The sequence below is a fragment of the Acinonyx jubatus genome, chromosome B3 (genome assembly GCF_027475565.1).
Source record: "Acinonyx jubatus isolate Ajub_Pintada_27869175 chromosome B3, VMU_Ajub_asm_v1.0, whole genome shotgun sequence".
Lineage (NCBI taxonomy): Eukaryota > Metazoa > Chordata > Mammalia > Carnivora > Felidae > Acinonyx > Acinonyx jubatus.
The window spans coordinates 108,327,338-108,354,831 of record NC_069386.1 but is presented as its reverse complement, the minus strand read 5'-3'; the positions used below and the strand labels follow the sequence as shown (position 1 = coordinate 108,354,831).

General features: G+C 46.1%; 2 protein-coding genes across 16 annotated transcripts in view; one reads left to right on the top strand and one right to left on the bottom strand.

Annotated features, from left to right (window-relative positions):
* Positions 1-13,500, top strand: part of ESR2 (estrogen receptor 2) — a 70,989-nt gene extending 57,489 nt beyond the window's left edge. The window contains exons 8-9 of the mRNA XM_027065895.2: positions 7,279-7,459; positions 9,307-13,500. Coding sequence (XP_026921696.2) covers positions 7,279-7,459; positions 9,307-9,496 — 371 coding nt within the window. The 3' untranslated portion in view covers positions 9,497-13,500. The remainder of the gene's footprint in view (positions 1-7,278; positions 7,460-9,306) is intronic.
* Positions 13,501-17,586: 4,086 nt separating this feature from the next.
* SYNE2 (spectrin repeat containing nuclear envelope protein 2) overlaps positions 17,587-27,494 on the bottom strand; it is a 343,315-nt gene continuing 333,407 nt past the window's right edge. For 11 of the 15 annotated variants that reach the window (XM_027065882.2, XM_027065880.2, XM_027065886.2 and 8 more), the window contains 8 exons: positions 25,591-25,705; positions 24,176-24,378; positions 22,970-23,170; positions 21,926-22,054; positions 20,209-20,400; positions 19,351-19,437; positions 18,935-18,984; positions 17,587-18,639 (listed from right to left, as the gene is read on the bottom strand). In XM_027065882.2, coding sequence (XP_026921683.2) covers positions 18,426-18,639; positions 18,935-18,984; positions 19,351-19,437; positions 20,209-20,400; positions 21,926-22,054; positions 22,970-23,170; positions 24,176-24,378; positions 25,591-25,705 — 1,191 coding nt within the window. In that variant the 3' untranslated portion in view covers positions 17,587-18,425. The remainder of the gene's footprint in view (positions 18,640-18,934; positions 18,985-19,350; positions 19,438-20,208; positions 20,401-21,925; positions 22,055-22,969; positions 23,171-24,175; positions 24,379-25,590; positions 25,706-27,494) is intronic. The other 4 variants (XM_027065884.2, XM_027065888.2, XM_027065889.2 and 1 more) reach the window with 3 other exon arrangements.

The following is a 27,494-nucleotide window of genomic DNA, read 5'->3' as shown; positions in this document are numbered from 1 at the left end:
GCTAAAATTATTCATCAGAGAAATCTAAATTAAAACACAATGAGAAACCACTCCATACCCAATAGATTGGCTGAAATTAAAGAGACTGACCATATCAAGGGTTTGTGAGAATGTGGAATAAGAACTCTCACTGCACTACTGGGGAGGATATAAATTGGTACAACTACTTTTATTTACTTATTTTGGTGCAGATACTCTTGAAACCTGATTGGCATTTTCTTAAATAGTTAAGCATACATGTACCAGGTTACCCATTCATCCCACTTCTTGGTATTTACCGAAGAGAGATGAAAGCATATGTGCATACAAAAACTTGTATGCAAATGTTTATAGCAACTTTATTTGTAATAACGCTAAACAGGTAACAACCCAAATTACCACCAACAGATGAAAGGATAACCAAATGTGATATATCCATAGAGTAGAATACTGCTCAGCAGTAAAAAGCATTGAACTACTGATAGATATATGCAGCATTATGAACCTTAAAATAATGGTGCTGAATGAAAGAAGATAGACAAAAAAGCATACATACTAGAAGACCTCATTTACATAAATTTCAGAAAAAGCAAGCTAATCTATAGTAGCAACAGATCTGTAGTTGCCGGGGGATGGGATGGGGGTTGGGGAAGGTGGAGGGATAGATTACTTAGGAACACGAGGGAACTTTTGAGGGTGATGAATGTGTTCATTATCTTGATTGTGGATTATGCTTTTAATGGTGTGTGTATGTGTGTGTGTGTATGTATATATATATGTACATATGTCAAGACTAATCAAATTGTACACAGTAAGTATGTGCAGGTTATGGCATATCAGTTATACTTCAACAAATCTGTAAACAATGTAATTAAAACAGAAAAAGAAAGACGAAGAGGGCAAAAATTGTAGCCTGAATGGAAAAGACATACTGCGCAGCAGAGGCTGTATCCAGTACAGGAGGGAGACCCTGGGGATGAGGGTCAGGAAAAGAGAAATGGAGTAGGTTTCTCAAAGTCCAAAGGCTGTGGATGTTCTCTGTCCCGTATTGGGAGAGCAGAGTCTCTGAGGGCTGCTACTTGTTGCTGTCAGCTTCCCTTGTGTGCTAGGTAAGCATTGGGCTGTCTGGAGGTAGTCTCCTGCGTAAGTGACGAGCTCAAGTTGGGATGACATCATTCAGTCAGGTCTGAATTGGTATCAGCATGCTAGGTGGCCAGGTCAGGGTTTGTTAGTAGTCATATGTATGTATACGTATGTATGTGTTTATATCTGACTTTTTTACAGCCAAGACAGTGTTTTTAACGGAACTATGAGGTATAATTAATATACAATAAACTGTACCTGCTTAAAGCATACAATTTTATGCATTTGGGCAATCATATACGCCCCTGAAAGCGTCACCACAGTTAAGATAGTGAACATATCTATTACACTCAGAAGTTTCCTTGTGCCCCTTCCTAATTTCCCCCTTCTTCATTTCTTCCCCCTGTCCAATCCCATGCAACCCCCCAATACAATTTCTGTCACTATAAAACATAGTCAACATAAAATGGCACAGATTAGTTTGCATTTTATAAAATTTTATATAAAATGTATTTGGGGGTGACCAACTATTTAGATTTACCTGAGACTGAGGAGTTTCCTGGGATGCAGGACCCTCAGTCATGCTAACAGGTGTGTAATGGCATATATTTGTGGTTTCTTTGGTTTTTTCCTATAACTAATGATGTGAATTTTTTCGTATGCTGCTTTGTGATATCTGTATCTTCTTTGGGGAAGTATTTGTTAAAATAGTCCATTTTTAATGGGATATTTGTTTTCCTTTTTTTTTTTTGAGGTACAGTTGACATACAGTATTAGTCTCAAAATTTTTTTAACATTCAGCTTTGAGAGACAGAGCAGAACTGTGAGTGGGGGAGGGACAGAGAGAGGGGGAGACACAGAATCTGTAGGAGGCTCCAGGCTCTGAGCCGTCAGCACAGAGCCCCACGCAGGGCTTGAACTCATGAACTGTCAAATCATGACCTGAAGTCGGACACTTAACCGACTGAGCCCCCCAAGTGCCCCTGTATTAGTTTCGGATGTAGGTAGTTATGTTTTAAATAGCTGCATACTTCTGTGTTATTTATCTCTATTTATTTATTTATTTATTTACTTACTTACTTACTTACTTACTTACTTACTTACTTACTTACTTACTGGGTTATTTATCTCTTCTAATAATGGACATAATATAGAATGAATATTAACTTTATTATCCAATTCAATTTCAGTTTAGTAAATGTTTATTTGGTTTCAGGTATGTGCCAATGACTTCTAAATAGTAAAAATGTCAAAGTGAACTAGATACATGTGTTTGGTCTAGAATAGCGATATACACTGAAACAGGTAATCGGGGGTCTGGTCCTTGCTAGGCTTTAGTAGCAGAAGAGTATCGTCCTTGCTACAGGGAGAGAGATAGAGAAAGGACATCACCATTTTGATTCCTCTCTCAGCACGTCCTCTTACACACAACTTAGGATGTGAGGGGCACTTGGCATAACTTTATTATTCTCAGCCTTTGATGCGGCTTCTGAAACTTGGCTTCTAAAATTTGGAGATCACAGAAAACACTGCATTTAACAGCCTGTTACAATGTTTGCTAAAATGTTTTAGAACTCAAAAGTGTTATACAAGTGTTGTAGTTAGCATAACAACATATCCAAATTAAGAGTGGTGGGACCAGCCATCTTGTCATCCAGAAACCTGAAGACTGAATACGTTTTCCCCTGGATAGAATCAAGGGTACTGAATGTAGGACATGGAGTCGGATCAGTCTGCAAATAGTCTTTAAAAATATTTAAAATTAGGAAGAGGTCTGTGTTTTTATATTTTTTTTAATGTTTGTTTTTGAGAGAGTGACAGAGCATGAGCAGGGGAGGGGCAGAGAGAGAGGGAGAGAGAGTGACAGAGCATGAGCAGGGGAGGGGCAGAGAGAGAGGGAGCCTCCGAAGCACGCTCCAGGCTCTGAGCTGTCAGCACAGAGCCCATTGTGGGGCTTGAACCCACAAACCATGAGATCATGACCTGAGCTGAAGTCGAATGCTCAACCGACTGAGCCACCCAGGAGCCCCTGGAAGAGGTCCATTTGTCCAAGCAGTTTTAAGGCTTAAAAAGGATGAAACTTTTTGTTCAATGAAAGAAATAGAGGGTTAGAACCAGGCAATGCTCTTTGCCATTAAGAAGATGATGGAGACAACAACTCAAGCCCTGGTTCACTCTGAGTTTTGGGGAGAGCTCCCGTGAGGTAGGTGGGTGGAAGGCAGAGGCACAAAAGGATACACAGAAGGATGCTGAAGAGGCCAGACGGGGCCTTTTCTATTGACGGACTGTGGGAGCAAAGCATTGTGAACATCAGCCTGCTGGTTTCCTATCACGGGCCTTTCTCAAACACTGGCCTGTTCTCGTGGTGCTGGGTAGGAGGTGGTGATAAAGGGATGGGTCATGGCTAGAGCTTCCTTACCTTAAAGCAAAGAGGCAAACACCACATATACCTCCCCAAAGTACATTTTTCCTTTGGCTAGTATTCTGGGATTTTTATTAAACACTTAAGATTTTCTGATTTATTTGCCTTCAGTCAAGGAGAGCTTATATCTTCATCCTTTGAACATAGGATGTGGCAGATCTTGGGGAGTCTCCCTCCCCCCCACCCCGCCCTGCCTCGGTGTACTGCTCAGAATGTCATCAGGTAGGTTAGTGAGAGCAACACACAGCTGTTCCCAGGTGATAAAGAGGAGAGGAGATTATGTCTTTGTTTTTATTTTACTTTCTTTGGTATGTGTGGGGCATGGTGCCAAGATCTTGTCTTCTTTAGTTTCATGTAAAGTAATTGAACTGTGTTCTAAAATGAATCTTGACGTTTTTTAAATACTTTTTTTAAACATTTTTTTTTACTAACTGATTTGTTTCACTACTTTTTTTAAAACATTTTTTTTTTTTAGTGTTTACTTTTGAGAGAGAGAGACACACACACACACACACACACACACACAGAGTGCAAGCGGGCGAGGGGCAGAGAGAGAGGGAGACCCAGAATCTGAAGCAGGTTCCAGGCTCTGAGCTGTCAGCACAGAGCCCGACGCGGGGCTTGAACCCATGCACTGTGAGATCATGACCTGAGTCAGAGACGCGTAACTGGCTGAGCCACCCAGGCACCCCAACTGATGTTTTTACTTTTGGCTGGTAGAAGAGCTTAAGTTTTGTTCCCTGTGTGTCTGGGTGGTGAGCATCCCAGAGGTGAGGGCTTTGTGTCCCGTCTCCTGCCTCTGCCACAGCCTGCCAGTTAGCAATGACTCTGTAAGTACACGCTTGGTGAGCCCCGGGGTGTGTGAATGCCCAAGTGCAGGCTTGGCACTGCTGACCAACGAGGCAGCAAAATGGGTATTTTTTGGCTAAATTCCTTCCCAGGATGATCTTATATAGGTTAATCTTTCTGCATATAAAAACTTTCCCTGTATCTAAAATTGATACAGTCCTCACAAAACCTAACTGACTCCCGTCCCCAAATTCCTTGCTGGTGATGGCAGTGATGGCCCGGGAGGAAGCTACACTGCCCCCACAGCCTCTAGAAGACCCAGGGCTTGCCTCTGGCAACGACTACTCCTTTGTGAAGAGGGATTCACCTACTAGACAATTCACCCATTTAAAGTATACAATTCAGTGGATTTTAGTGTGTCCATAGACTTATGCACCACCCATCATCACAACCAATTTTAGAATATTTTCATCACCCCAAAAGAAGGCCTGTACTCATTAGTCATCCCTCCCTAATTTCTCTTCCACCTTTACTCCTAGGCAGCCACCCCCGTGTATAGATATGCCTGTACTGGACACGTCCTATAAATGGAACCATACAAATTGTGGTCCTTTGTAACTGGCTTCTTTCACTTGGCATAAGGTTTTCAAGGTTCATCCATGTTGTAGCATGAATGAGTCTTTTGTTCTTTTTTATGGCTGAGTAATACTCCATTGTATGGACACACCCCATTTTGTTTATCCATTTATTAATGGGCACTAGATTTGCTTCCACTTTTAGGCTATCATGAGTAATGGTGCTGTGAATACTAAATGGTGCTATGTGTACTTAGCTGAGGAGTTATTTTTATTTTTTCACTTTGTCACTTTGGACCAACACACGTCCTTTTAGAATCCAAAAACATATTTCTGACAGCAGAAATCCATGGAGCACACATCCTGTAGAAGAATGGACTGAAGGGTAGTTTAGAGAAAGCACTTGTTAATGCAGCTGGGGTCAATTTTAGGGGAAGTAAGTTTAATGAGATTAATAATTTTCTGTGCGTATCCCTAAAATATGCATTAACCTGCATTTTTATCATTTCAGTTATGATGGTGTGATTGACTAACCTGATGTAAAAATCTGAACCTATGTACATTCAGCTTAATTCTTCCCTTTATGACTATTCATTCCATGCCAGTCTTTGCACTAGGTGATGAGGATATAATGATAAGCAGACAGGGTCTGTGCTCTCGAAGTGCTTATGTCCAGTGTCTCTGAGGGTGGAAGGGTGGCCATGGGTGTGTATAAGGAAATCCAGGATGTGGGACAACATGGTGCTGTCTGCACTGTCAGAACTTCAGAGGAGAACCAGAGTAGACTTAGGGTGGGATAGTAGGGAGGTCAGGAGAGGATCCAGAAGGAAGTTCACAGCCAGGCTGGGATCTAAAGGAGGAGTGGATGTGAATAAGCAAAAGAGGGAGGGTGGAGAGGAGGAGAGGGAGAGCGAGCGAGTTCCTAAGCAGAAAGTTGGGCGTGTTCTTTGCATCACCTGCTCTGGAGTTAAAAGGGTTCAAGGTGAGGGGTGGTGGGAGATGAGGGTGAAAAGAGCAGAGAGTGGCCTGGTACCCTTGAAAGCTGCGTCAGATGGTTTGGACTCTGACCCAAGAGCAGGGAAGTCATGAAAGGGAGCCACATGAGCGGGTCTGCATTTTGGTGGCTCGGAAGGGGCACGTTGGGCCAAGGGTGGGACTTGTTTCCCTTGCGGTGTGAGGGCAGGTCACCTGCTGTGGGGTTCAGTCAGAGTTTTGAGGATATGGGGGGATTCAGGAAGCGTCACTGTGGAGAATGAGGTGAGCCTGTGAGTTAGAGAAGCAGTTCTGGGTTACTGTAAAAAGATGAATATTTTAAGCCTACATCGTCAGACATTGTGGAGGGACAGGCCCCAGGGGTGTGGTGAAGCATTACACTTGCATAATTGTGGTTCAAGATGTCCCTTGCCTCCACCGAACTGTGTGGAACTGAGCTACCTTAATTGAACTAAAAATACCAATAAAAAAAGAGAACGGAAAGTGCCCAAATTCCGTGGATGATGGTGTGCTGGTCCTCATTATCCTTCTAGCACACAGCCGGCAGGTCCCTGGTTGGTTCCACAGAATTGCCATTTATTCTTACTTTGAAACCGAAAGCCTGGAAGAGAAGCTAATTATTTCCCTGCTTCCAGGGATGCAGGAGGCAGGATTGGTGGTGGGGTGTGGGGGCAAGAGGATTTACCTGAGCCGTTATTTTGCAAATACTGGGAGGCCACAGTATCTCAGATCCTAGAGTCAGAGGGGGATTAAACACCGGGCAGGGTAGGATGAGGTGGGGGGTGGGGAACAGCCTACTTCGAGGATGGCTTTGGGGATCTCAGGAGTCATGTGCCTGCAGGCTTTGCTCAATGAGGTGCTCAGGCCGGAAGCACTAGGAAACTGGTCTGGGGTCCAAGAATTAGAGATGGTCTTCCTGCCCCAGCGAGGTGCCACCAGAGGTGTGATGCCAAGGGCCTGGACAGCGGGCCTGTCATGGCTGTCTGCATGTGGTGGACAGGGGGAGCTACGTCGCCATGGTCATTCGTTTATGTTTGTTCAACTCCCCTTAGATGAGGGGGCCTCCTAGGGGCTGAGAGTAGAATTAATCTCACTCTCTGACCCTCTCTGTATGTAGCTGTTACTACAGCTGAGAAACACCATGTAATGGTTCAGGCCACCAGATAGGTTTACTGCTAGGAAAAGCCACGGTTGTGGGCCACGTGGCATTTTGAGAGACCAGTTAGTCCGCCCACATTCAGCCAGGCTGGCTCTTGGGGGAAGGACACCATGGGCAGGTGAAGATTTTTTAAGATTTCACTATATGTGTAGATGCCAGAACAGCCCAGATCAATTTGGCCCCCTTTCTGGAGAATGTAGGCATTCTTAGCTGCTGGATACACGACTTCCATTCCCTCTCCTCAGAGCAATGACTCGTGGCTGTTGTTCTCCGTCCAGGTATGCACCCGTTAGCTGCAGCAAGCCAGGAGGCTGACAGCAGCCAGAAGCTGACTCACTTACTGAACGCCGTGACCGATGCTCTGGTCTGGGTGATTGCCAAGAGCGGGATTCCCTCCCAGCAGCAGCCAGTCCGCCTGGCTAACCTCCTGATGCTCCTTTCTCACGTCAGACACGCCAGGTACAATCCTGGGGTGGGGGTGGGAGGGCAGCTCCACTGAATGTGTGGGGGTGGGGGGGGGTTGCACGCACGTGCTCTGAGAAGTGTGAAGAGCTTTGAGAAAGCGTTTGCAAGTTTGAGAGTAATAAGGTAGAATTTTTACCTCTAAAGGAAAATAACCCCCTGAAAGGGAATGGTGGTGGTGGTGGGGTCCCTTCATCGGTGCATGAGCCTGTGGCCAAAGATTGGCATAGTGGGCACTGACTAGCTGTCATGTGACCCCTTATAGGATATTTATGGCATCCTTCATCTGTTTTTTAGTTGCTGGGGGTTTGGGCTTGTTCATGGAATTCTAGAAAGGGCAGTGTCTCTCCTAACGTGACGTGCCTCCCCTCCCTGCACCACTACTCTGAGGTCATTTTCTTGGGGAGGTTAGATCAACTCCTGAGGCTAGTGATCTGGGGAAGTACTGAAGCAGCAAATGCATTGCTCCTGGGGGAAATAGAGGGTTAGGTTCCTGAGAGGCTCTGGTCACAACATTTTCATCCTCCAATTCATACATAACCTTGGTGTACCTGTGTTTGTGTTTAAAGAGTGGTTCTGTTCTTGTGACAGCATCAGGATATTAAGAATGAGACCAAAGGGAACTGGCGAGGCCAGCAGGTTTAGGAAGGTAGGGCCATGAGTGGAGTGTATTCAGGGAACACGAATCATGTGTTCTGACGACGAGGGACTCCCCTGGTGTAGGATGGTAGCTCTGTGCTGGGATAGTGATGCTCAGTGCTAGATGGCTCCTGGGACGAGGGTCACCCTGCCCTGGAGCAGGAAGAGGGGAGATGAGGTTGGAAAGTAGTTGCTACCCAAGGAGGACGAAAGTCTGGGGGCTGTGGGGAAGGACAGTACTCACCTCAAGGATTATTACAAGGGGGCGGAAATGAAAACAACCTTTGCCTTGTTTCCTCTTGAATGATTATTTGCCACCAGGATCATTTTCAGAACAGGTACCATCCATTCTCATTATTCACAGATTCTGTATTTGCAAAGGTGACTACGTTTACAAATTTATTTGTAACCCCTGAATCCATACTCTATGGCATTTTTCGTGCTCACTCAAGGACATGTGCAGAGTGGCAAAAAATTTGAGTTGCCCACACGTACATTCCCAACTGAGGTCAAACAAGGTGACACTTGCATTCTTGTTTCGGCCCTCATACTGGGAAGAAATGTCCTTTACGTGGTCTCTGAAGTGCCATGTTTTTGCACTTTTTGTGCTTTTTGTTGGGAGATTTCAGTGTCTAAACGTGGCCCCCAAGCACAGTACTGAAGCACTGTCAGTGTTCCTAAGTGCAAGAAGGCTGTGATGTGCCTTATGGAGAGAATATGCGAGTTAGATCAGCTTTTATTCATGCATGAGCTATGGTACCATAGACTGTGAGTTAAATGCTAATGAAGCGACAAGTTATGTTAAACAAGGTGTCTTTAAACACAAACACAGGTACACCTAGGTTATGTATGAATTGGAGGATGAAAATGTTGTGACCAGAGCGTCTGTATTTTCCCCAGGAGCAGTGTATTTGCCGATTCAGTGTTGGTGGCAACTATATAGAACATAACTGGTATGAAAAATGAGAATTGCACTCCGTGCCAGGTTCTGTCGGGCCACTGCAGGTGGGTGGTGGAACACTGAGGTGCTTGCCCTTCAGTGTAGATGATTGATGGAGCCAGATGGAAGGACCCTACCTAGAGCAAATGGCAAAGGGATTTGGGGTGTGGGGTGGACCGACTTTGTTGGGGAGAGTTGGGGAAGATTTTGAAGTTCCCACGGCTGCCTCACGGGAAGGACTCTCAGCATCTCTTTGTTCCCATAGTAACAAGGGCATGGAACACCTGCTCAACATGAAGTGCAAAAACGTGGTCCCAGTCTACGACCTGCTGCTGGAGATGCTGAATGCCCACACACTTCGCGGGCACAAGTCCTTGGTCACAGGGTCCGAGTGCAGCCCGGCAGAGGAGAGTAAGAGCAAAGAGGGCTTCCAGAACCTCCAGTCTCCTCAGTGATGCCCATCCTGGGGCGAACAGGCCACAGAGGAGGTCAGAGGCTGAAGTGTGAACCCCAAATGCAAACCGCGAGCTCCATCTGGAAGTAGGCGGGCTTCATCGTCTTTCTCCTGCGTGGTCCCTCATTGGGTCATGGTAGGCTCAGCCATGTGCTGTCCTTCACCTGACCTCTCCACTTCCCAGGAGTCAGGCTGAGAAAACTAGGGAGCATGTTTGAAAGCAGAGTTTACCTCTCGCTTGGCCTCATAGAATCTCAGTGCAGTTCCTTTCTTACTTTCCATCTCCCTTCTGTTCCTCTGGGAAACATCCTGAAGGTTTTGGAATGAATGGTGGAAATCTGACGTGGAAGGTTTATAAGGTAGAGAGGGAGAGAATGAGGCACTTTAAAGAAGTGGACTAACCTTTAAAGAAAAAATTTTTTAAATGTTTATTATTATTTTTTTTTGAGAGAGAGAGTGAGAGCAGGGGAGGGGCAGAGAGAGAGGGAGACACAGAATCTGAAGCAGGTTCCAGGCTCTGAGCTGTCAGCACAGAGCCCTACGTGGGGCTGGAACTCACAAACCATGAGATCATGACCTGAGCCGAAGTCGGATGCTTAACCAACTGAGCCACCCAGGCGCCCCAAGAAGCGGACTAACCTTTATTGTGCCACCTAACCTGCCCTTAGATAGGCATTTGTTTGCCCTCTTCCGGGCTACTTGATTATAGGATTGAAAACCAAACAATGAATGAATGAACTAGCTCTACAAACCTGCTTCACAAATCTGTGAGGACTAAGGCCGTGTATCACTATTACCATTGAAGGCCAGAGGGATTGCAACCTGGGGAGCCGGTGGTCAGGCTGGGAAGTGAGCCACGTTCTCCACCCCCACGCCCCCCCCCCCCCCACCGCCGCACTTGACCTTGATGCCATCTTCATAGAGGTTCATTCCTCTTGGTTTGCATTCATAGAGCCTGCTAATTATTTGGGGTGCATGTGTGTTTGTGATCACTTTCATGGAGGATTGTAGAGATTTAAATCTAACTGCCCCTGGAATTTTCCTTCCTCAAAACTCTTTTGTCCCAGGTGCCCAGTGTGTGCGGGAGAAAGGCCCAGTGTTTGCAGGAATGGGTTTCTCTTGTGGGTTTGGGTCACAGCCACAGTGCTTCCCTGGGACATCCACAATTGTCACATCAGCCATCCATAGACAGGGACACATCAGGCTGTGTGTGCAAGGCATGCTGTTCCGTGGAAAGATGAATGGCTACAGACACACCGGTATGTCGGGTTCATGGCCACAGTGTAGATTTGGTGAGCATTACCACCTGAACAACCCTGGTCTGCAAACTCTACTTAAAAAAAAAAAAAAAAAAAATATATATATATATATATATATATATATATATATATATATATATATATATATATTTAGGGATATTTATAGCAAGAATTTTTTTACATCCTACGGCTCTTTTGAACTGTTTTCTTATCAGAACATTTCTATGGTGAGTGTGGGGGGGGGCACTTCGTAAACTATTAGTTCCTATTTCAAGTGGAACATAAATAGGACGAGGTGATAAAGCACCTCTGAAATTACAATTTTAACTCACTTTTTCATAACGGAAACCTTCAGGAACATGGTGAATGCGTAAAATGAGTTACATCTGTACCTTGAAAGTGAGCAGTTAAATAATCATGTATGATTTTTTTGATGATGTTTTAAAAAATTACCTTGTGAGAGGAGATTAAACTCATTCTTTTTTTGAAAATAGGTTTACTTTGCTAGCACACTCTGTATTTACTAAGTCATTAGGAAAATTAAATTCAATGTTGTAAAGGTTGGTTTCTGCTAGGGAGTCCTTGGATAATTCTTAATTTTGGTGCAGTTTTACTGAAAGTTGAGTAGAGCCGTGTCAGAAACACGTGGACACAGACCTAGAGAACATGCCATTGTCTGTAGTCTAAGGTGGCTTGAAATTATTCCTAGTGGCTCAGTGTTGCAGCCTAGGTGAGATTTGGTATAGATCACATGGACTGCCTTTTACAGGAACTGGGGAACCAGTGTCATCCAGAAGGTCAATTTTCTTTCTTTCTGGGCAGCCTAGAACCCTGAACGTTGAACAGAAGATAGCAGGTTGGGGAAACCGAAGTGGGAGGCAAAGGAGGCAGTCTTGAACAAGTATTTACTGATGAAGTTCTCTCTCTCTGTCTCTCTCTTTTTTCATGTTTGTTTATTTTGTGCGTGCGCATGCGAGAGAGAAAGAGCGCACGCACGCAAGCTGAGGAGGGGCAGAGAGCGAGAGAGACAGAAGATCTGAAGCAGGCTCCGCGCTGTCGCACAGAGCCCGATGCAGGGCTTGACCTCACGACACTGTGAGATCATGACTTGAGCTGAAGTCAGACGCTTAACTGACTGAGCCACCCAGGTGCCCCTGCTGATGAAATGTTCTTAATTGTACTTACAAAAGAGACTACCAGGTTCAAAAACAAAAACAAAACAGAATGAGGTCCAAGCCACTGCCACAGAAGCATGCAGTGACATTTTTTAGGTTGGATTTTGCTGCCCAAGGTAGAAACCAGATTTGTCTCAGGTGTCTAAGCACCTTTCCGTGCCAAACCCTGTGCTTGCCCGGAGGGTGCATGTGCTTGAGTAAACCCTTCCAGCACCCACTACGCATCCCCTCATTATTCCCACATGCTTCTTGAGGCTGCTTGCTTCACTGCATTTAGATTCAGCCACGAGGGGGATGTAACACGTTGGTAATTTCTTCTTGGCTCAGGTTGCCATTCGGGGGGGGGGGGTTGTGCTGCTGGTACAGGTTAGTCTAGCCTGGGGGGGGCCTCCTCCGTGCAAGGCTGTCTCTTAGAACTGGGATCTGGGCCAAGTAGGCAGTTGAGATGACATGGCGTATAGTTGAAAAGAGTTCTTCATTTTGTTTAGAATATTTTAGGGCCCTTTCCCCCACTGCAGATGGAGTGTTTCGAATCTCTGTGCCCATCTGCTCCAAACGTGTCCTCTAAAGACACCAGTGTGCAGTTTTTATGTTTTTGGTAAACTCTCAGTATCCATTTTAAAGATGAATCATTTCTCCTTAATAGTGCTTTCTTTTAAATGTCATCTTTTTTTGGGGGGTATCCATACCCCTCAAAGTGATCTATAGACAACTTTAAATTCTGCCATAGCTAAGCCAGGATTTTGTTGTTTCCAAGATCAGTTTTCAAAAGGAATTAACTTGGGGAAATAGGACCTGATAAATGTAAACAGGAATTAACTTTTGAGTATCGGAGGGGGGGAAAAAACCCCACCCAGCTACACTTTATGTATTATGGAAAAATGATCTTAGCTTTGTCTCACACTCGTGTGGCAAGATTCTTTTCTTCCATTTTGATCTGCAAGTTATTGTTTAATGTAAGAAGCTTATTTGTGGGAGACGAATGAGATTTGGGCTTAATTCCAAAAACACGAGTGTCTCATACAGAATCATACGGCAAATGTTAATGAAATAATTAACATGGAATATTCTTAACACAGGGAACGTTAGAAGAGAGCATTTACTCGGAATCCCGGGAGGGAACTGGCAATTCCTAGAGAGGACGGTGTGGGAGAGCCTGGGGCTGCACAGTGAGTGTGCACACGTTGTCCTGTGTCCCCCACCCCTCCCCCGTCCCCTCTCTGTGACCTCAGGCCTGTCACATTCATACTGTCTACTGGCACCATTACAGAGGATTCTACCCTAACATCATTTTGAAGAGATTTTTCTTAAACACTTGAGGTGGGAACGGAAGATTGTCAGCCTAATAACAAATCTAGAGGGTCTCAACTGTATTAAAAACAAAACAAGGCAAATCAGCAAAAGTTCTGCAGTGAGACAGTCTTTATCTGGATTATTTCACCTGCCGACTCAGCTAGAAGGCAATTATTCTAGAGTTCAGTAAAAAGACATGAGTTACCAGTTCTTGGCAGAGTGACTTATATAATCATATAAGTAAGCTAGGTTGAAGCAAATCTAGAATATTCTAGCATGTGAAAGCCTTTTAGAAAACATAATAAAGGTTACGTGAAGGAAATGATAAAAATACATCATTTAGTACCTAAAAGTAACATTTGTGGAACACTTACTGTGTGCCATAGTTCTCCATGCCTCATACTTTTGCATTTACTCCTCATAATAATTACCGTTATCCTAATTTTCTGGCTCTGGAAAACAGAGGGTACAAGCAAACTTGCTCAAGGTCACACAGGGCAGTTAGTGACAGAGCTAAACACAAGTAAAGTTCCAAAGCTTAAAGTAATCATGCAGTTTAGTTAAAAACAAAACAAAACACACACCAAAAAAAAAACCCCAAAACACTAAAGAAATATTTTTAGACTGCAGAATCCATTCATCAATTGCGATCTGACACCCGTGGCTGCTCTGGTTTAAGTGGGGCCTTCCCAATTTCTGCAATACCCTGTAGGCACAGTGACAGCTTGCAAACTTGACATAGAGGTTGAGTCTCAGCTTTTATCCACACGTAAAATTAAAGCCCAGAGGGGTAAGCTGACCTGCTCAAAGTCATAAAACTACTTATGGCAAAAGTTGGACAGGAATGGAAGTCTTCTGCCTGCCTGGCCAGCATTGCTCCTGCTGCTTGATGTGAATCTCAGTGTGTAACACACATTAGAGTTAGGGTTGCCTCTGGGCACCTGGGTGGCTCAGTCGTGAGCATCTGACTTCAGCTCAGGTCATGATCTCACAGTTCAGGAGCTCGTGTCCCACTTCTCTCTCTCTCTCTCTGTCTTTATGGGATTCTCTCTCTCCTCTCTCTTTCTCCCTGCCCCTTGCTCTTGTGCTCTCTCTCTCAAAAAAAAAAAAAAAAAAAAAGTTACGGTTGCCCTCTGTTGTATCTTTAGGTCCTCCTACCTTTTTGGCTTAGATGGGGCCTGCAGAAAACTTTATACAGGTGGAACAGAAAATGAAGAGTTCTAGTGTTCCCTCACCCTGGGCTCCTAAGCCAATGGGTGGTATTCCTGTCACCTCCTATCTGCTATTGCTTTCCCCAGATGCACTGGAGTGGAGTACGGGGTTCCTTGGAAATTTACCCCTGTAAAATTCTCACACCTTTTAGGTACTTACTGATGCTTCCCCATGGAGTTTGGTATACAATCGTGTGAAACACATGCCGTGTATTCTTTGTAGCTCTCAAAGTTGCTGGAATTTCGGCTCCAGTGACAGCTCGAAGATGTGCACTGTCTCTGCGATATGCAATCTTCTTATAACCCTTTTTGTTGCTTTGGAGTCAAGGATCCTTCTTTCCCCCCCTTTCTTTTATTTTTGGAGTTCCAAGGATCCTATCCACTTGTGAGGCCAGTGGCTGGCTGTTCATGTGTGGGAGGATTTCCTTCATGGGAAGGGCGAAGGCTTGTGAACGCTCGTCCTGAGCAGCTCCTATTAGCACGGTCTCCGCACGTTTGTTCTTCTGCGCTGGGTGTCTAACTGCCCGGACTCTTGGTGCTGTGGCTTTGTCATCTGGTGGTCCTGTGTACCTCAGAGCCTGTTGGCTGGCTATAGCTTGTCATTTTTTCAGGTGAATGCTTTGTACCATTAAGTAGCCTTGTACATTTGGGCCTTTTTACAAATGAATGTTGTGTGACAGCAAGTTTTGAGGTCTGCTTTCCGTTCTTCCCACGACTGCTTTTCCCCTCTGCTGTGTCCCCTTAATGTTTATGGAAAGAAGTTTAATGTGACATAAGCTAAATAAAGTGTTTTTCATAATTTTGGCTTTAAAAATGTATTTGTTGGGAATATAAGAACTTTCAATAATTAGGCTTAATTAGTCCGTGTTCCCATATCTGAATTCTATTCTATTTTAGGTTTGCAGCACCCTTTAAGAACTTGATGAAAACCATGGACAGTCTTCCCAGAAAAAGGTACATAAGCAACAAATGCTTGCCTACAATTTCAGGAGGGTTAGAATCTGTCTTGAGCTGTCAAAGACTTAAAAAAAAATTTTTTTTTAAAGTTTGAGAGAGACAGGAGTGCTAGTGGGGGAGGGGCTGAGAGAGAGGGAGACACAGAATCTGAAGCAGGCTCCAGGTTCTGAGCTGTCAGCACAGAGCCCAACGTGGGGTTCGAACCACGAGATTGGACACTTGACTATGCCGCCCAGGCGCCCCTGTCAAAGACTTTTTAAATGGCAGCAATTTAATCTTTGGTCAACTAATCTCACCCTGGTGATTTATGACCACAGGCACTGTGTGTTCAAATAAAATGCAGCTCCCCCATGTAAGAGTCCTGGTTTGCCTGATATATAGACTCAAGACTCAAAAACCGTTATTTTGAGAATGTATGTGTACAGTTAGGCTTTAAAATGCAGACGCTTTTCTTTCACTGGAACTTTGACTTGCTCCAGGGTCAAAGGTTTCTGGAGCCATCACCTCCTTTGGACTGGAAGAGAAGGAGGTCAAGATTCTGCAAAACTGGAGCAAGGACCTCCTTCTAACCAACTCAGTGGCTTAGAGAAAAAGTTTGGGTATCATTTTTCCCTTAAATGTTCCTCTGGAATTTTTGTAATCCATGAAAAGAAATGAATTATTTTAAAGCATCAAAAGACTTGGCGGTTAAAAAAAAAAAAGTACAGTGGGGCACGTTGGTTAGGTGCCTGACTCTTGATCTTAGCTCAGGTCTTGATCTCAGGGTCATGAGTTCAAGCCCTACACTGGGCTCTGCACTGAGCATGAAGCCTACTTAAAAAAAATTTTTTTTTTGAAGTGCCTGTTTCTCCCTATCAAACACTTTCGTCAATTGTTAAAGTGGAGACTGGTTTTCTTCCAACTGGTCCCTTAAGCGGCTTGGGAACTGCACATGTCCTGGGGATGTCTCACCTGCAGAAGGGGCCACTGGCGCTGAGAGTCTGGGCTTCACCCACAGATAAGCATCCTTGGCTTCCCCTGAGGTCTGTGCTCGGCAGAGAAGGAGAGAGGGCACTGACCGAGGTGACCATTAGGTCAGTGGTGTCTCCCGTGGGTCAAGAGCTGCAGGTTAGGAACAGTTAACCCAGGAACTGGTTCAGCGACTTCTAATCCCTGTAACATTTGTTAAAATCTGTTCGCTTTGGAGAGAGCTGGGAATAGAAAAATCTGGGTGAAATGATCCTTTCCTTTGTACCCACCTTCCCCACCATGCTGCCCTCATCACTCCCTACAGCACTAGGGGGACACACACTGGGTAATTTCTACATATGCAGGTTGTGGGAGTTTAGATCTCACAAGTTATTCTGTACAAAGTTAAATAATATAAAGCTTGGCTTGGAATTAAAACCAATAAATCCCCCCAAATATATATTTTTTAAAAGTTTATTTATTGGGGCGCCTGGGTGGCTCAGTCGGTTAAGCGTCTGACTTTGCCTCAGGTCATGATCTCCCGGTTTGTGAGTTTGAGCCCCGCTTCCGGCTCTGTGCTGACAGTGTAGCAGGTTTCTTGTACAGAGAGCCCTAACACCGCGGCTTTTCTTTCCAGGAAGCAACTTTATTCGTGCCAGCACGGGCTCAGTTGGGTTTGTACCGAAAAGTGAGCCCGGACGCCCGGGTGGTGTAGCCTTTTATGCATTTTCTGCTTGTCTCCCATATATGGGTAATGTATAGACATACAGTCTGATTGGATGGTCTCATGTTACAGGGTCATGAGGGATGTCACGTATGCACGCAGCCAGGTTGCCTTCCCTTATCTTGAGGGTTTGTTTTTTTACCACATTCCTTAGGGAGGGGACTCCCCCACCACAGCTTAGAGCCTGGAGCCTGCTTTGGATTCTGTTTCCCCCTCTCTCTGCCCCTCCCCCTCCCGCTCTCTTTCTCAAAAATAAAAGTTTATTTACTTTGAGAGAACAAGGTGGGGAGAGGCAGAAGAGGGGGACAGAGGATCTAAAGCAGGCTCTAGGCTGGCAGCAGAGAGCCCTATGTGGGGCTTGAACCCACAAACCCTGAGATCATGACCTGAGCTGAAGTCAGATGCTTAACCGACTGAGCCACCCAGGTGCACCCTCCCCCCAGCAAATATTTTAGAAATAATTTTTGTTCTATAGAAGGTTATGCATAACACTTAACTTGTAATATAATCCAGTGCAACAAAAGTATGGGTATTTGTATGGTTGTTTTAATGAGAAACATTTGAATTGTACATACCACAAATAGCTTCAAGTTTCTGTAACAACCTCCCTCCCCCCCCATGGCCAAACAGCTAAACAAAACCTGAAGCATCACTTTAAATGTGAAAGTCTTATAAAATTAACTTACAAAAACATCCCTATCAAGTAGTTTGGCATTTACTGTACATTAGTCAAAAGGTCAAGCTAAAATCTGATTCTTTTAAAAAAATCAAAGTTTACATTATTCATACAGATCCAGCATTGTTAAAAAATATGCACAAATAACCACATCCATGCAATATAATTTCTTTAAAAATTTAAAGCAATATAAAAGAGCAGACCTAAGTACAGAACAGAACATTTTGGTTTATAACCTGTAGCTCAAGGTTGCTAGCTGATTGGAGTAAAATTAATTCTAAATCTCTTAAATATGATTGTTTCAGTCAACCAGCTAAGGGTGCACGTGAGTTTCCGAACCATTTCTAAGGTGGAATCCGCTAGCGTGTTTCGGTAACGTGGGGTGAACGCTACTGTTCGTTGAGCAGAGTAGGTACATTTTAATAATGTCGTTTTTCAAATAAATCGGAATTTGCGGAGAGCTCGGCTCTTCTTCAGGCAGCTGCAGTTTCCAGAGATCCCAGACCCATCAAAGAGCTTTGTCAAACTGCCTGGGGCGCAGAATGTCATTCGGAAGCCCTCTCCGGCCAGCCTGGAGGGCGGTGTCCGTGGCGAGATCCCAGCCCGGCCGCCGCTGATGGGGCAGGGGCCGGGTCAGGCACCCGCGAAGCCGGGCGGTGGTGAGGTGCCACAGGCCAGGCGGGGCCTCTAGGTGGGGGGCGGCCCGTTGGTGTACCTCAGCATGGGGTAAAAGGACCTGGCGAAGTTGTTGGCCTGCGTGCAGCTGTAGTCCTCTTCCGAGGAGGGCAGCAGGCAGGCCAGGAGCAGCAGCAGCAGCAGGAGCAGCTGCAGGGGCAGCGCCGCCCTGATCACCCGCGCCAGGAAGGAGCGCCGTGGCCGCGAGCTGCCGGGGCTGGGCACCCTGCCAACAGACCAGGTGAAGAGGTGAGCAGGAGGTTCCGGACGCCGCACCCCCTCGAGCTACCTGACCCCTGCCTGCGTTAGGTGAGACATCCGGGGCCTGACGTGAAAGTGGGTGCCCACGACTGAGGTTCAGTTCTGGAAGAGCAGCCCAGCCCCTTTCCAGACTGAAGAAAACAAGTCAGCTGGGTTCTTACAAACACCTGGAGCGTGGCATTGGCAAGACTGGTGAGGTGCGTGTGTGTGTGTGCGTGTGTGGAACAGAGGACTCATTTCTGTGACTGCATCCCCCCTACCTGCTGTCCGCCTTGTTCTGGTCTTTCGTCATCCTCTCTGCTCCAAACTGCTGGATAAAAACAACCCAGTTAGTAAGTGAAGACTGGTTAGTCCTGTCCATGATAAAACCTCCTTCCTTCTTAAATTATACACCTTCCTTAGCTCATCTTTCTGCCAAGCTTTTGAAACCAGACAAATACATTTGAGATTATACTCCAGGAGGTAAGAAATCATTGGGTTTGTTAAAGTAACAAGAGCTTCGCGGTCCAGTTTGTTGATCTGTTGTTAATGGGGAGAGATCAGGAAGCCCCTTCAACAACACTAGAAGGGCTCCCATCTTTCACAGCCTACTGGGGGGCGGAGTCTCCAGTTCCTGTCATCTCAGTAACTTCGAAAAATAACCAGCGTGCTTCTCGGGGCAGAAAGGGGCTCTCACCTTGGCTTGGGAAGCTGGTGTGGATGCAGCTGGAGGCTCGTCTCCAGAGTCTACCTCGTCCAAGCTGGGCAGAGATGGGTCTGGGTTCTGAAATCCACACCCCAAGGGTTCAGTTCAGGGAAACAGAGGTTCTGAGTAATCTCAAGAGCGCAAAACGTGCTTCATGCAGTTTCACTGCTCTGCTCACCCCTCCCCCAGCTCAAATCTTTCTGGAAGAGAGCCCTTTAACACAGACTTCTCCAGTCCGAAAGGAATGTAAACAAGGCAAGGCCAAGCACAGCATTAAAAACCCATAGCACACATGGGGGGAGACCGAGTTTAGCTGCATCAAGGGTTGACAGCTTGCCAGATGTGCTGAAGGATCATGTGGCCATCAACACACTATAGCCTTGGCTGTACAGGTAGAAATGTCACTCTAGAATGGAGGGGTGGGCCTCCCTCAAGTCTGGTGAAGCCATGGTATGGGTATCCATTCGTTCTGAGTTGGAGCACATTTTAAAGACAAGAAAGTAGAAAAATGAGAGAGTGGGCAGCAGAGAGCGCCCTGGACGGTGAAGGAGTACTCTCAAGTCTACTCCATATGAAGGAAAGACAGAAATGATAGAGGGATCAGACTGGTTTTTCACACGCCAGCCATACGAACAGGTAGGTACCATATTGTTGTCTCCCTCTTGTAAAGGACAGAACTGCGTCAAAGAGTTTGTGTAACTTTTTAAGGCCGCCCAGGTAGAAGGGGCGGGACTCGAGGCGCCCCTCGGACCACGTGCTTATAGCCTTTGCCCCACAGCGAGGCCTGCCATTCTGCTTTCCTGTTGGCATCTGATACCACACGTATTTAAAAGCCACAAGTGGACTCACCTGGCTGCCCTGCAAGGACATTAAGTCTTGGGACACTTGCTCAAGTAACTGTTTGAGTTTCTTCTCAATAACATGTACCTTCTCTTCAGCCTCAATGTAGTCTTCGCCATGCCCCTTAAGAAGAAGGCTGTTTGAAAGCTCTTGTAAGGTGTTTACTTGAGGTTCACGTTCCACGAGCTCCTTTTTCAGTTGCTAAAAATAAAATGTGTGAAATACAAATAAAAATAGCCGCTGCTTACTGTGGCCAGATGGCGCTTGCTTAGTGCCAGGACAGTTCCGGGATGGATGATGGGTGGTGGTCAACTCCAGAACATTCTACTAGCTATGTACCTGGGTGTGTCTGCAAGTCTAGCATCATTTGGGCAGCAAGTAGGTGACACCCTGCCCCTATTTTCCACTCCTCATTCTGAAGACAACTTGAGGCTGGAGGAGTTGGAAGAAGTGAGGGGAAGACTAGACCTTTGTCCACCGCAGTAGCAAAGTCAAGGAAAAAATCTAAATTGGGTAAGTTGAGAAACAGCAGCTTAAGCATACTTTATAGGAATAGAGGCATGTGTCTGGTGAATCAGCCTGTGTGGTTGATTACCTTGCTTGCTGTCCCTTTTGGTAGCCACTACACAACATGTGGCGATTTAAAATTACAATTCAGTCTCAGCCACAATAGCCACGTTTCAAGTGCTCAACAGCCACCTGTGGCTAGTAGCTATCAGACTGGACAGTGCAGATATAGAACATCTTCTTCACTGCAGAAAGGTTACTGGACGGCACTCTTCTTGAGAGTGGGGCTTTACAAGGATTTTAGCATAAAAAATTTTTTATTTTTATTTAAAGAATTTTTTAATGTTTATTTTTGAAAGAGACAGAATGTGAGTGGGGGAGGGGCAGAAAGGGAGAGAGAGAAGCCAAAGCAGGCTCCAGGCTCTGAGCTGTCAGCACAGAGCCTGATGTGGGGTTCGATCCCACAAACCCCGTGGGATCATGACCTGAGCTGAAGTCAGCCACTCAACTGACTGAGCCACCCGGGTACCCCTATAAACATGTTTTTTAAGGGGCACCTGGGTGGCTCAGTCAGTTGAGTGTCCAACTCTTGCTTTCAGCTCAGGTCGTGATCTCATGGTTCGTGGGACTGAGCCCTGCATTGGGCTCTGCACGAACCTGCTTGGGATTCTCTCTCTCCCTCTCTTTCTCCCTCTCTCTCTAAGCAAACATTAAAAAAAAAAAGCTTTTAAAATAATGACCAGTACTTTAAGTTTAAACTGTTTATAACTGAATCACCTACAAAGTTATGGCTAAGAAAGTCACCTGGTTAGTGAAAAAAACATATGAAAACACAACTGCCCTTCAAGAAATAAGACTTTTCAATAGCAGATTTAGAAAACTCATATAGCTCATTGTGTCTGTGGAGTAATTGAGCATATTTTCCCCCAGGGAGTCCTGATATTCACAAAGGAGAAAATACTTCTAATCAAACGGCCTTATGTTTGTCAGGATCTTGCTAAACCCCTACGTCCCCCGTTCCCGAGAGTCTTAAGGACTTCCTGCTTTTAGCCCTGGCCCTTCATCTCTGCAAGCCATCCTGCTTCAGAACTACTACCAACTGGAACACGAGAGCAAAATGTCACGTTGGCGTTGTTCCAAGAAACACGAGGGGCAGCTCCCTGAGTCCTCACCTGCCAGGGGCCAGCGGCAGTGCAGGACCCCTTAGGAGGAAACTTACCATCAGTTCTTCCTGACACTCCAGGAGCACCTGGGGGTCTGCCTCTGGGTCCGTGACACGAGCCTTCTGCCTCCGGCTCTCAGCACTCGCTAACCACAGTAGCAGATCTTGACTCAACTGGTGGAAGTCCTTTAAACACACACACACACACACACACACACAACACGTCATAGTATTGCCCTTTCTCTGAGGGCAGGTGTGCTGAGAAGCAGCTTGATGTGTTGGGCCTTCATAGTATTTGCTCTGGTCTTTATCCGATGAATAAAAGGGCCAGACTTAAACTAAATGCCAGGGCCCCCCAACAAGGAAAAGGGAAAGCCGCAAAGAGGATGCAGGTGGCACAGTCCCAGGAGGTGTGATGCATGTCAAGTGACGAGTGCTAGCAGAAAGGCCGGGCTTCACAACGCCACACCTGCTATGACACAGAAAGACCACACAAACGACTCCACAAATCTGGATTCAGCGGCAAAGGGAGACACCCCAACAGGACAGGCCGTGGCCCAGGGACACATGTGCACGGGGTCTTGCTGGTGGGGCTCGTGTTCCCAGACATGGGGTCAGAGCTCACACGGGATGAGCATTTACCATGTGCCAAGGGCTGGGCTAAGATTACCTTGTGAGGTAAGGACTAACATGATTCCCATTTTTCAGATGAGAAAACAGAGGTCTAGCCGGCACAGTGATTTGCTCAGAGTCGCACAGCTACTAAAGCTCTAGGGTTGGGTTAAACCACTCCTTGTTCTGAGCCAGGTCTCTTAATCGCCCTGCTATACATACGGTCCTCCTGGCAAAAGGACAGAGATGGGGCAGCGTGGGGCGGCATTTCTGACCTACTGGAATGTTCGCTGGAACCCTTATGCTAAGAATGGGCCGGGGCAGCAGAGCAGGAGACACAGGGCGGGACAGCAGCTGAGCCTCTTGGAAACAAAACGATAAAGCACATGTTTCCTAACACAAGCCGTGTTTGTGTGCCAAAGCATCCTGACTAGGATAAAAATATCTGCCTCTCCCACCCGTGTGGGCCGGGCCTGGGGGCCGGCGTACCTGGCACTGCACGAGGGCTCTCCGTAAGCCCGCTCTCCAGCTCTCCACCGCGCCCTGTGCCGCATCCCAGTGCAGCGCCAGCTGGCCGACGCGACCTTGGAGCTCTTTGGACTCCGCGCTCTCAGTCTGCAGATATTCCTCGCTGCTCATGTTGACGGAGACCACTAGAGCCTTGTAGGTGTCAAAGGCTTTTAGTATTTCCTACCGCAGAGGGAAAAGACTGGGTTAGGCATTCTGAAAATAGCGATGTGGGGTTCATTTGAACCTCAGCAGGGAACGGATCTGCCAAAGGCTTCTCTGAGCTGTGGCGGCAGAAGCAAGAGCCAACTTGCTTTCAACTGGCTGGGCAGTATCAGGTGAGGAGCTGCCTCACAAGGTCAGTGACCTTGGCTGGCCAGGCTGAGAGTAGAGGCCCGGCTTCTGGCTGGTCGACTCAGCCACAGGCATGAGTAGACCCTGCCGAGTCCTGGTTGGCTTATTTCTGGACCACATTAGAAGTCTTTCAGATAAAGTACATGTAGTTAACCTGCACGAATCCCTCGATATCACAGAAGTATTATTACTTAGGGTGAATAGTTAACCCAGATATACTGATGCACAAAGTAAAATACTAATACCCATGTGAAGACTGCCTGGGTACCCTAAACTCCTGCCCTGGGTTGTCTTAGGAGCTCAGGCTCAGGGCTCCAATTGCCTCTCCCCTGCTCCCTGGCTAGTTCTAGTGGGGCAACGGCCGACTATGTGGGTGACAAATTCTAACTGGGTAACAGAGTAGCTACATCAGGCCACAGAATTCATCAGCAGGTGAGCTGATCCTCCCCCCGCCCCCATTCTCAATGCTCCCCCACCAGCCTGGATTGCACAGTTTGGAAGGGCGTTTTTCAGCTGCCTGGTGGTGCCCACTAGCACCTCCTTACGAGTCTAGAGGGGTCTCTGAAGTCAGATCTTTCCAGCACAGGGGATCTGAGATGCACCTCCCCAGCACCGCTGGGGGCTTTGGGATCATGTGCCAATGATCTTCTGCATGGAAACAAAAACCTACACCTGCGTCCTTGCCCGTTACAGAAGTGGAACGGGACAGACCGAGCACTACCCCTGCTTGCAGCCTGCCACCTACACCGCTGACAGGTGTAACCTGCTGGTCCTGCACAGCGAGCGTCCACATGCACGTTCTGGATCCCTCTTCCCTCCACACCTCCCCCTCACCTTGAGCTGCTTCACTCTGAGCTCCATTTCGTGGATATCAGAGGGAGGTTCTGCCATCTTTAACGTTTCCAGCTCTGCTTCCGTTTTTTTCAGCCAAGTGGTGATGTCGCTGATCTTGGAATTGAGCTGTTGCAAGTTTTGTTTCATCCTGAGTTGATTGTGAAGTTCTTGTGCTTGAATCAGCTCCCATCTGTCAAAGGCGCCTGGAATAAAAAGTCGCGGTAAAAAGAAGCAGTAGCCCCAACAGATTTCCCGGTCTCCAGCTAGTCCAGGGTCAGGATGGCAAAACCTGAAGGGGATGCTCCTTGCAGGAGGCTTGGCTTCAGGAGTCCTCGCCGTCCCCTTGCTGTGGTTCAAGGCCGGTGCCACCACCCTCCCACAAAGGCTGGGATGAGGTATGGAACGGGCTACGAGACCCAACATGGTGCCAACATGTACTGCAGTCCAATGTTCAGCAGTTTAGTTTATGCTGTTTTCCGGCACTTTCTCTTCTGGTTCATGAATGATCGGGTCAATTCTATCAGTTCGACTTTTGGCTTGGGAGAATAATTACTTTTATAATCATTGAACTGGTCTCGAGAGGAGCCACCTGACTGCTCTTTGGACATCATCTTCCTGTCTGATCTTTATATACAAGTGACATTAAAATACGCACTTCATATGAGGCTCATTGGTCAATATTTTTCTTTTTTAATTTTCTTTTTTAAAATTTACATTCAAATTAGTTAGCATATACTGAAACTGATTTCAGCAGTAGACTCCTTAATGCCCCTTACCCATTTAGCCCATCCCCCTTCCCACGACCCCCCTCATTGGTCAATATTTAAAGAATAGTTTTGAAGGACACCTGGGTGGCTCAGTCGGTTGAGCATCCAACTTCAGCTCAGGTCATGACCTTGTAGTTTGTGGGCTCGAGCCCTGCGTCAGGCTCTATGCTGACAGCTCGGAGCCTGGAGCCTACTTTGGATTCTGTGTCTACCTCTCTGCCCCAACCCCGCTCGCACTCTGTCTCGGTGTCTCTCTCTCAAAAATAAACATTAAAAAAAAAAAAAAAAAAAAAGAATAGTTTTGCAAGTAAAAAGCCTAGGAATTTGTTCGTAAATACAAGTCAGCTGATTCTGTTTTTGCTTTAAAACTTTATTTTTTTAAGTAATCTTCACACCCAACGTGGGGCTCAAACTCACAACCCCAAGATCAAGAATCACATGTTCTACTGACTGAGCCAGCGAGGTGCCCTACAAGTCAGCTGATTCGAAAATAACAATGGCTGCCGTAGACTAAGTTTAGCCGTTTTGGTGGATTACAGTTGGTCAATTCTTAATTAATGTTCTGTCGAGCAATGACTTAAATTAAATGCTCAGCTGACCCAAAATATAGCCTTGACCTGTCCTAACAACGGCCTAATTTATCTGTACCTGACTGCTGCCCGGTGAGAGCAGCAAGTCCCTCGTCTTCCTGCTGTGAGCTGCCATTCAAGGCTCTGGCACCTTCTTTGCCACCGTCAGTGCCTGGGGATAGCAGCAGCTTTACCTAGAATGAACCGATTTTTATGTTACCACTTATAAATTTCAAAGGCTGTATGAAGAGTATCTTGGTTCATAGGAACAGGTAGGAAATGAAGATATGAGACCCCTTTCCTTTTAATATTAATATTACACGATTAATAATTATTTTTAATATAATGATTATTAATATTAATATGGAGATTCTTTATTGGGTGCATTTATAGCAGAGCTAACGGCAGAAATAAAGCCTTAGTAAAGACCAAGACTGGTGGGGGGGAGCAGGGGAGAGGTCAGTATTGGAAATAAAACGGCCTAATTTGGGGCTTCCTAACACTTCTCAAATGAAACATGCAAAAAAAAAAAAGCTAAAAACCACCGCTGAGCTACCAGGCTGTTACTGCGTGCACACTTTTGCTTTTGCAGAGTGTTTTACAAAATTTAGTCATCCCTCCTCGTCACTCTGTGGAGCTGGTTGGCAGATTATCCCCAGAATTGGAAACACAGGACAAATCTGCCTCCGGGGGTCATTCATTACTGAGCATTTATCTTTCACTGCACATATTGACTCTTCTGTTAGTGCAGAACTGACTGGCCTATTATCACAGGACTTTCCAAAAATAAAGGTATCCTTTTTAGTAAAGCCATGCTTTCTTTGGTTTGTGTCCATATGGCCTACTTGCGTGGAATGAAAAAAATACCGCCCCCGCCCCCCCCTTCAGATTTCTGGTGACACGCCTGGTTCCAGGCACACAGAAAAGGGTGGAGGCTTTTGAAACTGGCCAGGGGAGGAACACAAGCATCAATGCTGGGGGAGGCCAAACCATGTGGTCCTGGATACAAAGCAAAGGTGAGGTGCTGGGGTCCCTCCCTCTCCCCACGACTGTCAGGTCTTATTCTGCATCACAGAGGGGCAGATTAAAACTGACAGCTGCTTACTAAGCAAGAGGAAGAGCTGCTGAACTGGGCATGGCAGCCCGCTATCAAATGACTTGGGCCTGACCGTACAGGGGCAGAAGCTTCTCCAATTATCTAGCACTATCCATTCTTAGACACAGTGGGCACTTGGCGGACTAATTCAGTGATGCCCACCACCGCTTCTGGTTTCTCTAGAAGAGGATGATTAAAAGTGCACAGAGACATTTGAATTTCAACTCGCTCCTCCCTAGTCCTCTGTGCTGAGGCTGATCTGGAGCCAACGTTAAATCCTAGGCTGGCGGCCCCCAACGGCTGCACAGCCAGAGCATACCAAGGACTCATGTTGCCCGAGGAAACCATAATGAAGAAGGAATGGTCACTGTTATAAACAACAACAACGAACCACATATGGTAGTAAAAATCGTAATAATCGTAACAGTGACCACTTCTAAGAGCCTTCTTTATACATTCTTACAAATCAACACAGACAACAATTAATGGAAAGTAGGTTTATCCTCAGGTGAGGAAGGCTTAAGGAGGCAAGGCAAAGTGCTGTGGCCCCAGAGCACTCTATTGGTGGGGTTAGGAATCAAACCTATGTCTACCACTGTACATGGTCAAATCTTCCTGAGTACAAAGTCACAATGTTTTGAATAGGACATGCAGTCAAAACGTAAACAGAACACAGTTTGGGAGCAGCTCAGGAAAGCCAGTATGTTGCTTCTCCATTACTTGCACGGATGACTGACTCAACAGTAATAATCACTGCCGCATCATGTTCATGTACACAAAGATCGTTCTTGGCCAGAAACCAGTCTTTAACTCTAGTATGTTTTGCCAGGGTTCTAATGATGTATGGACGGCTCAGCAGAGATACTGTCACCATGGGAAAACCAGCT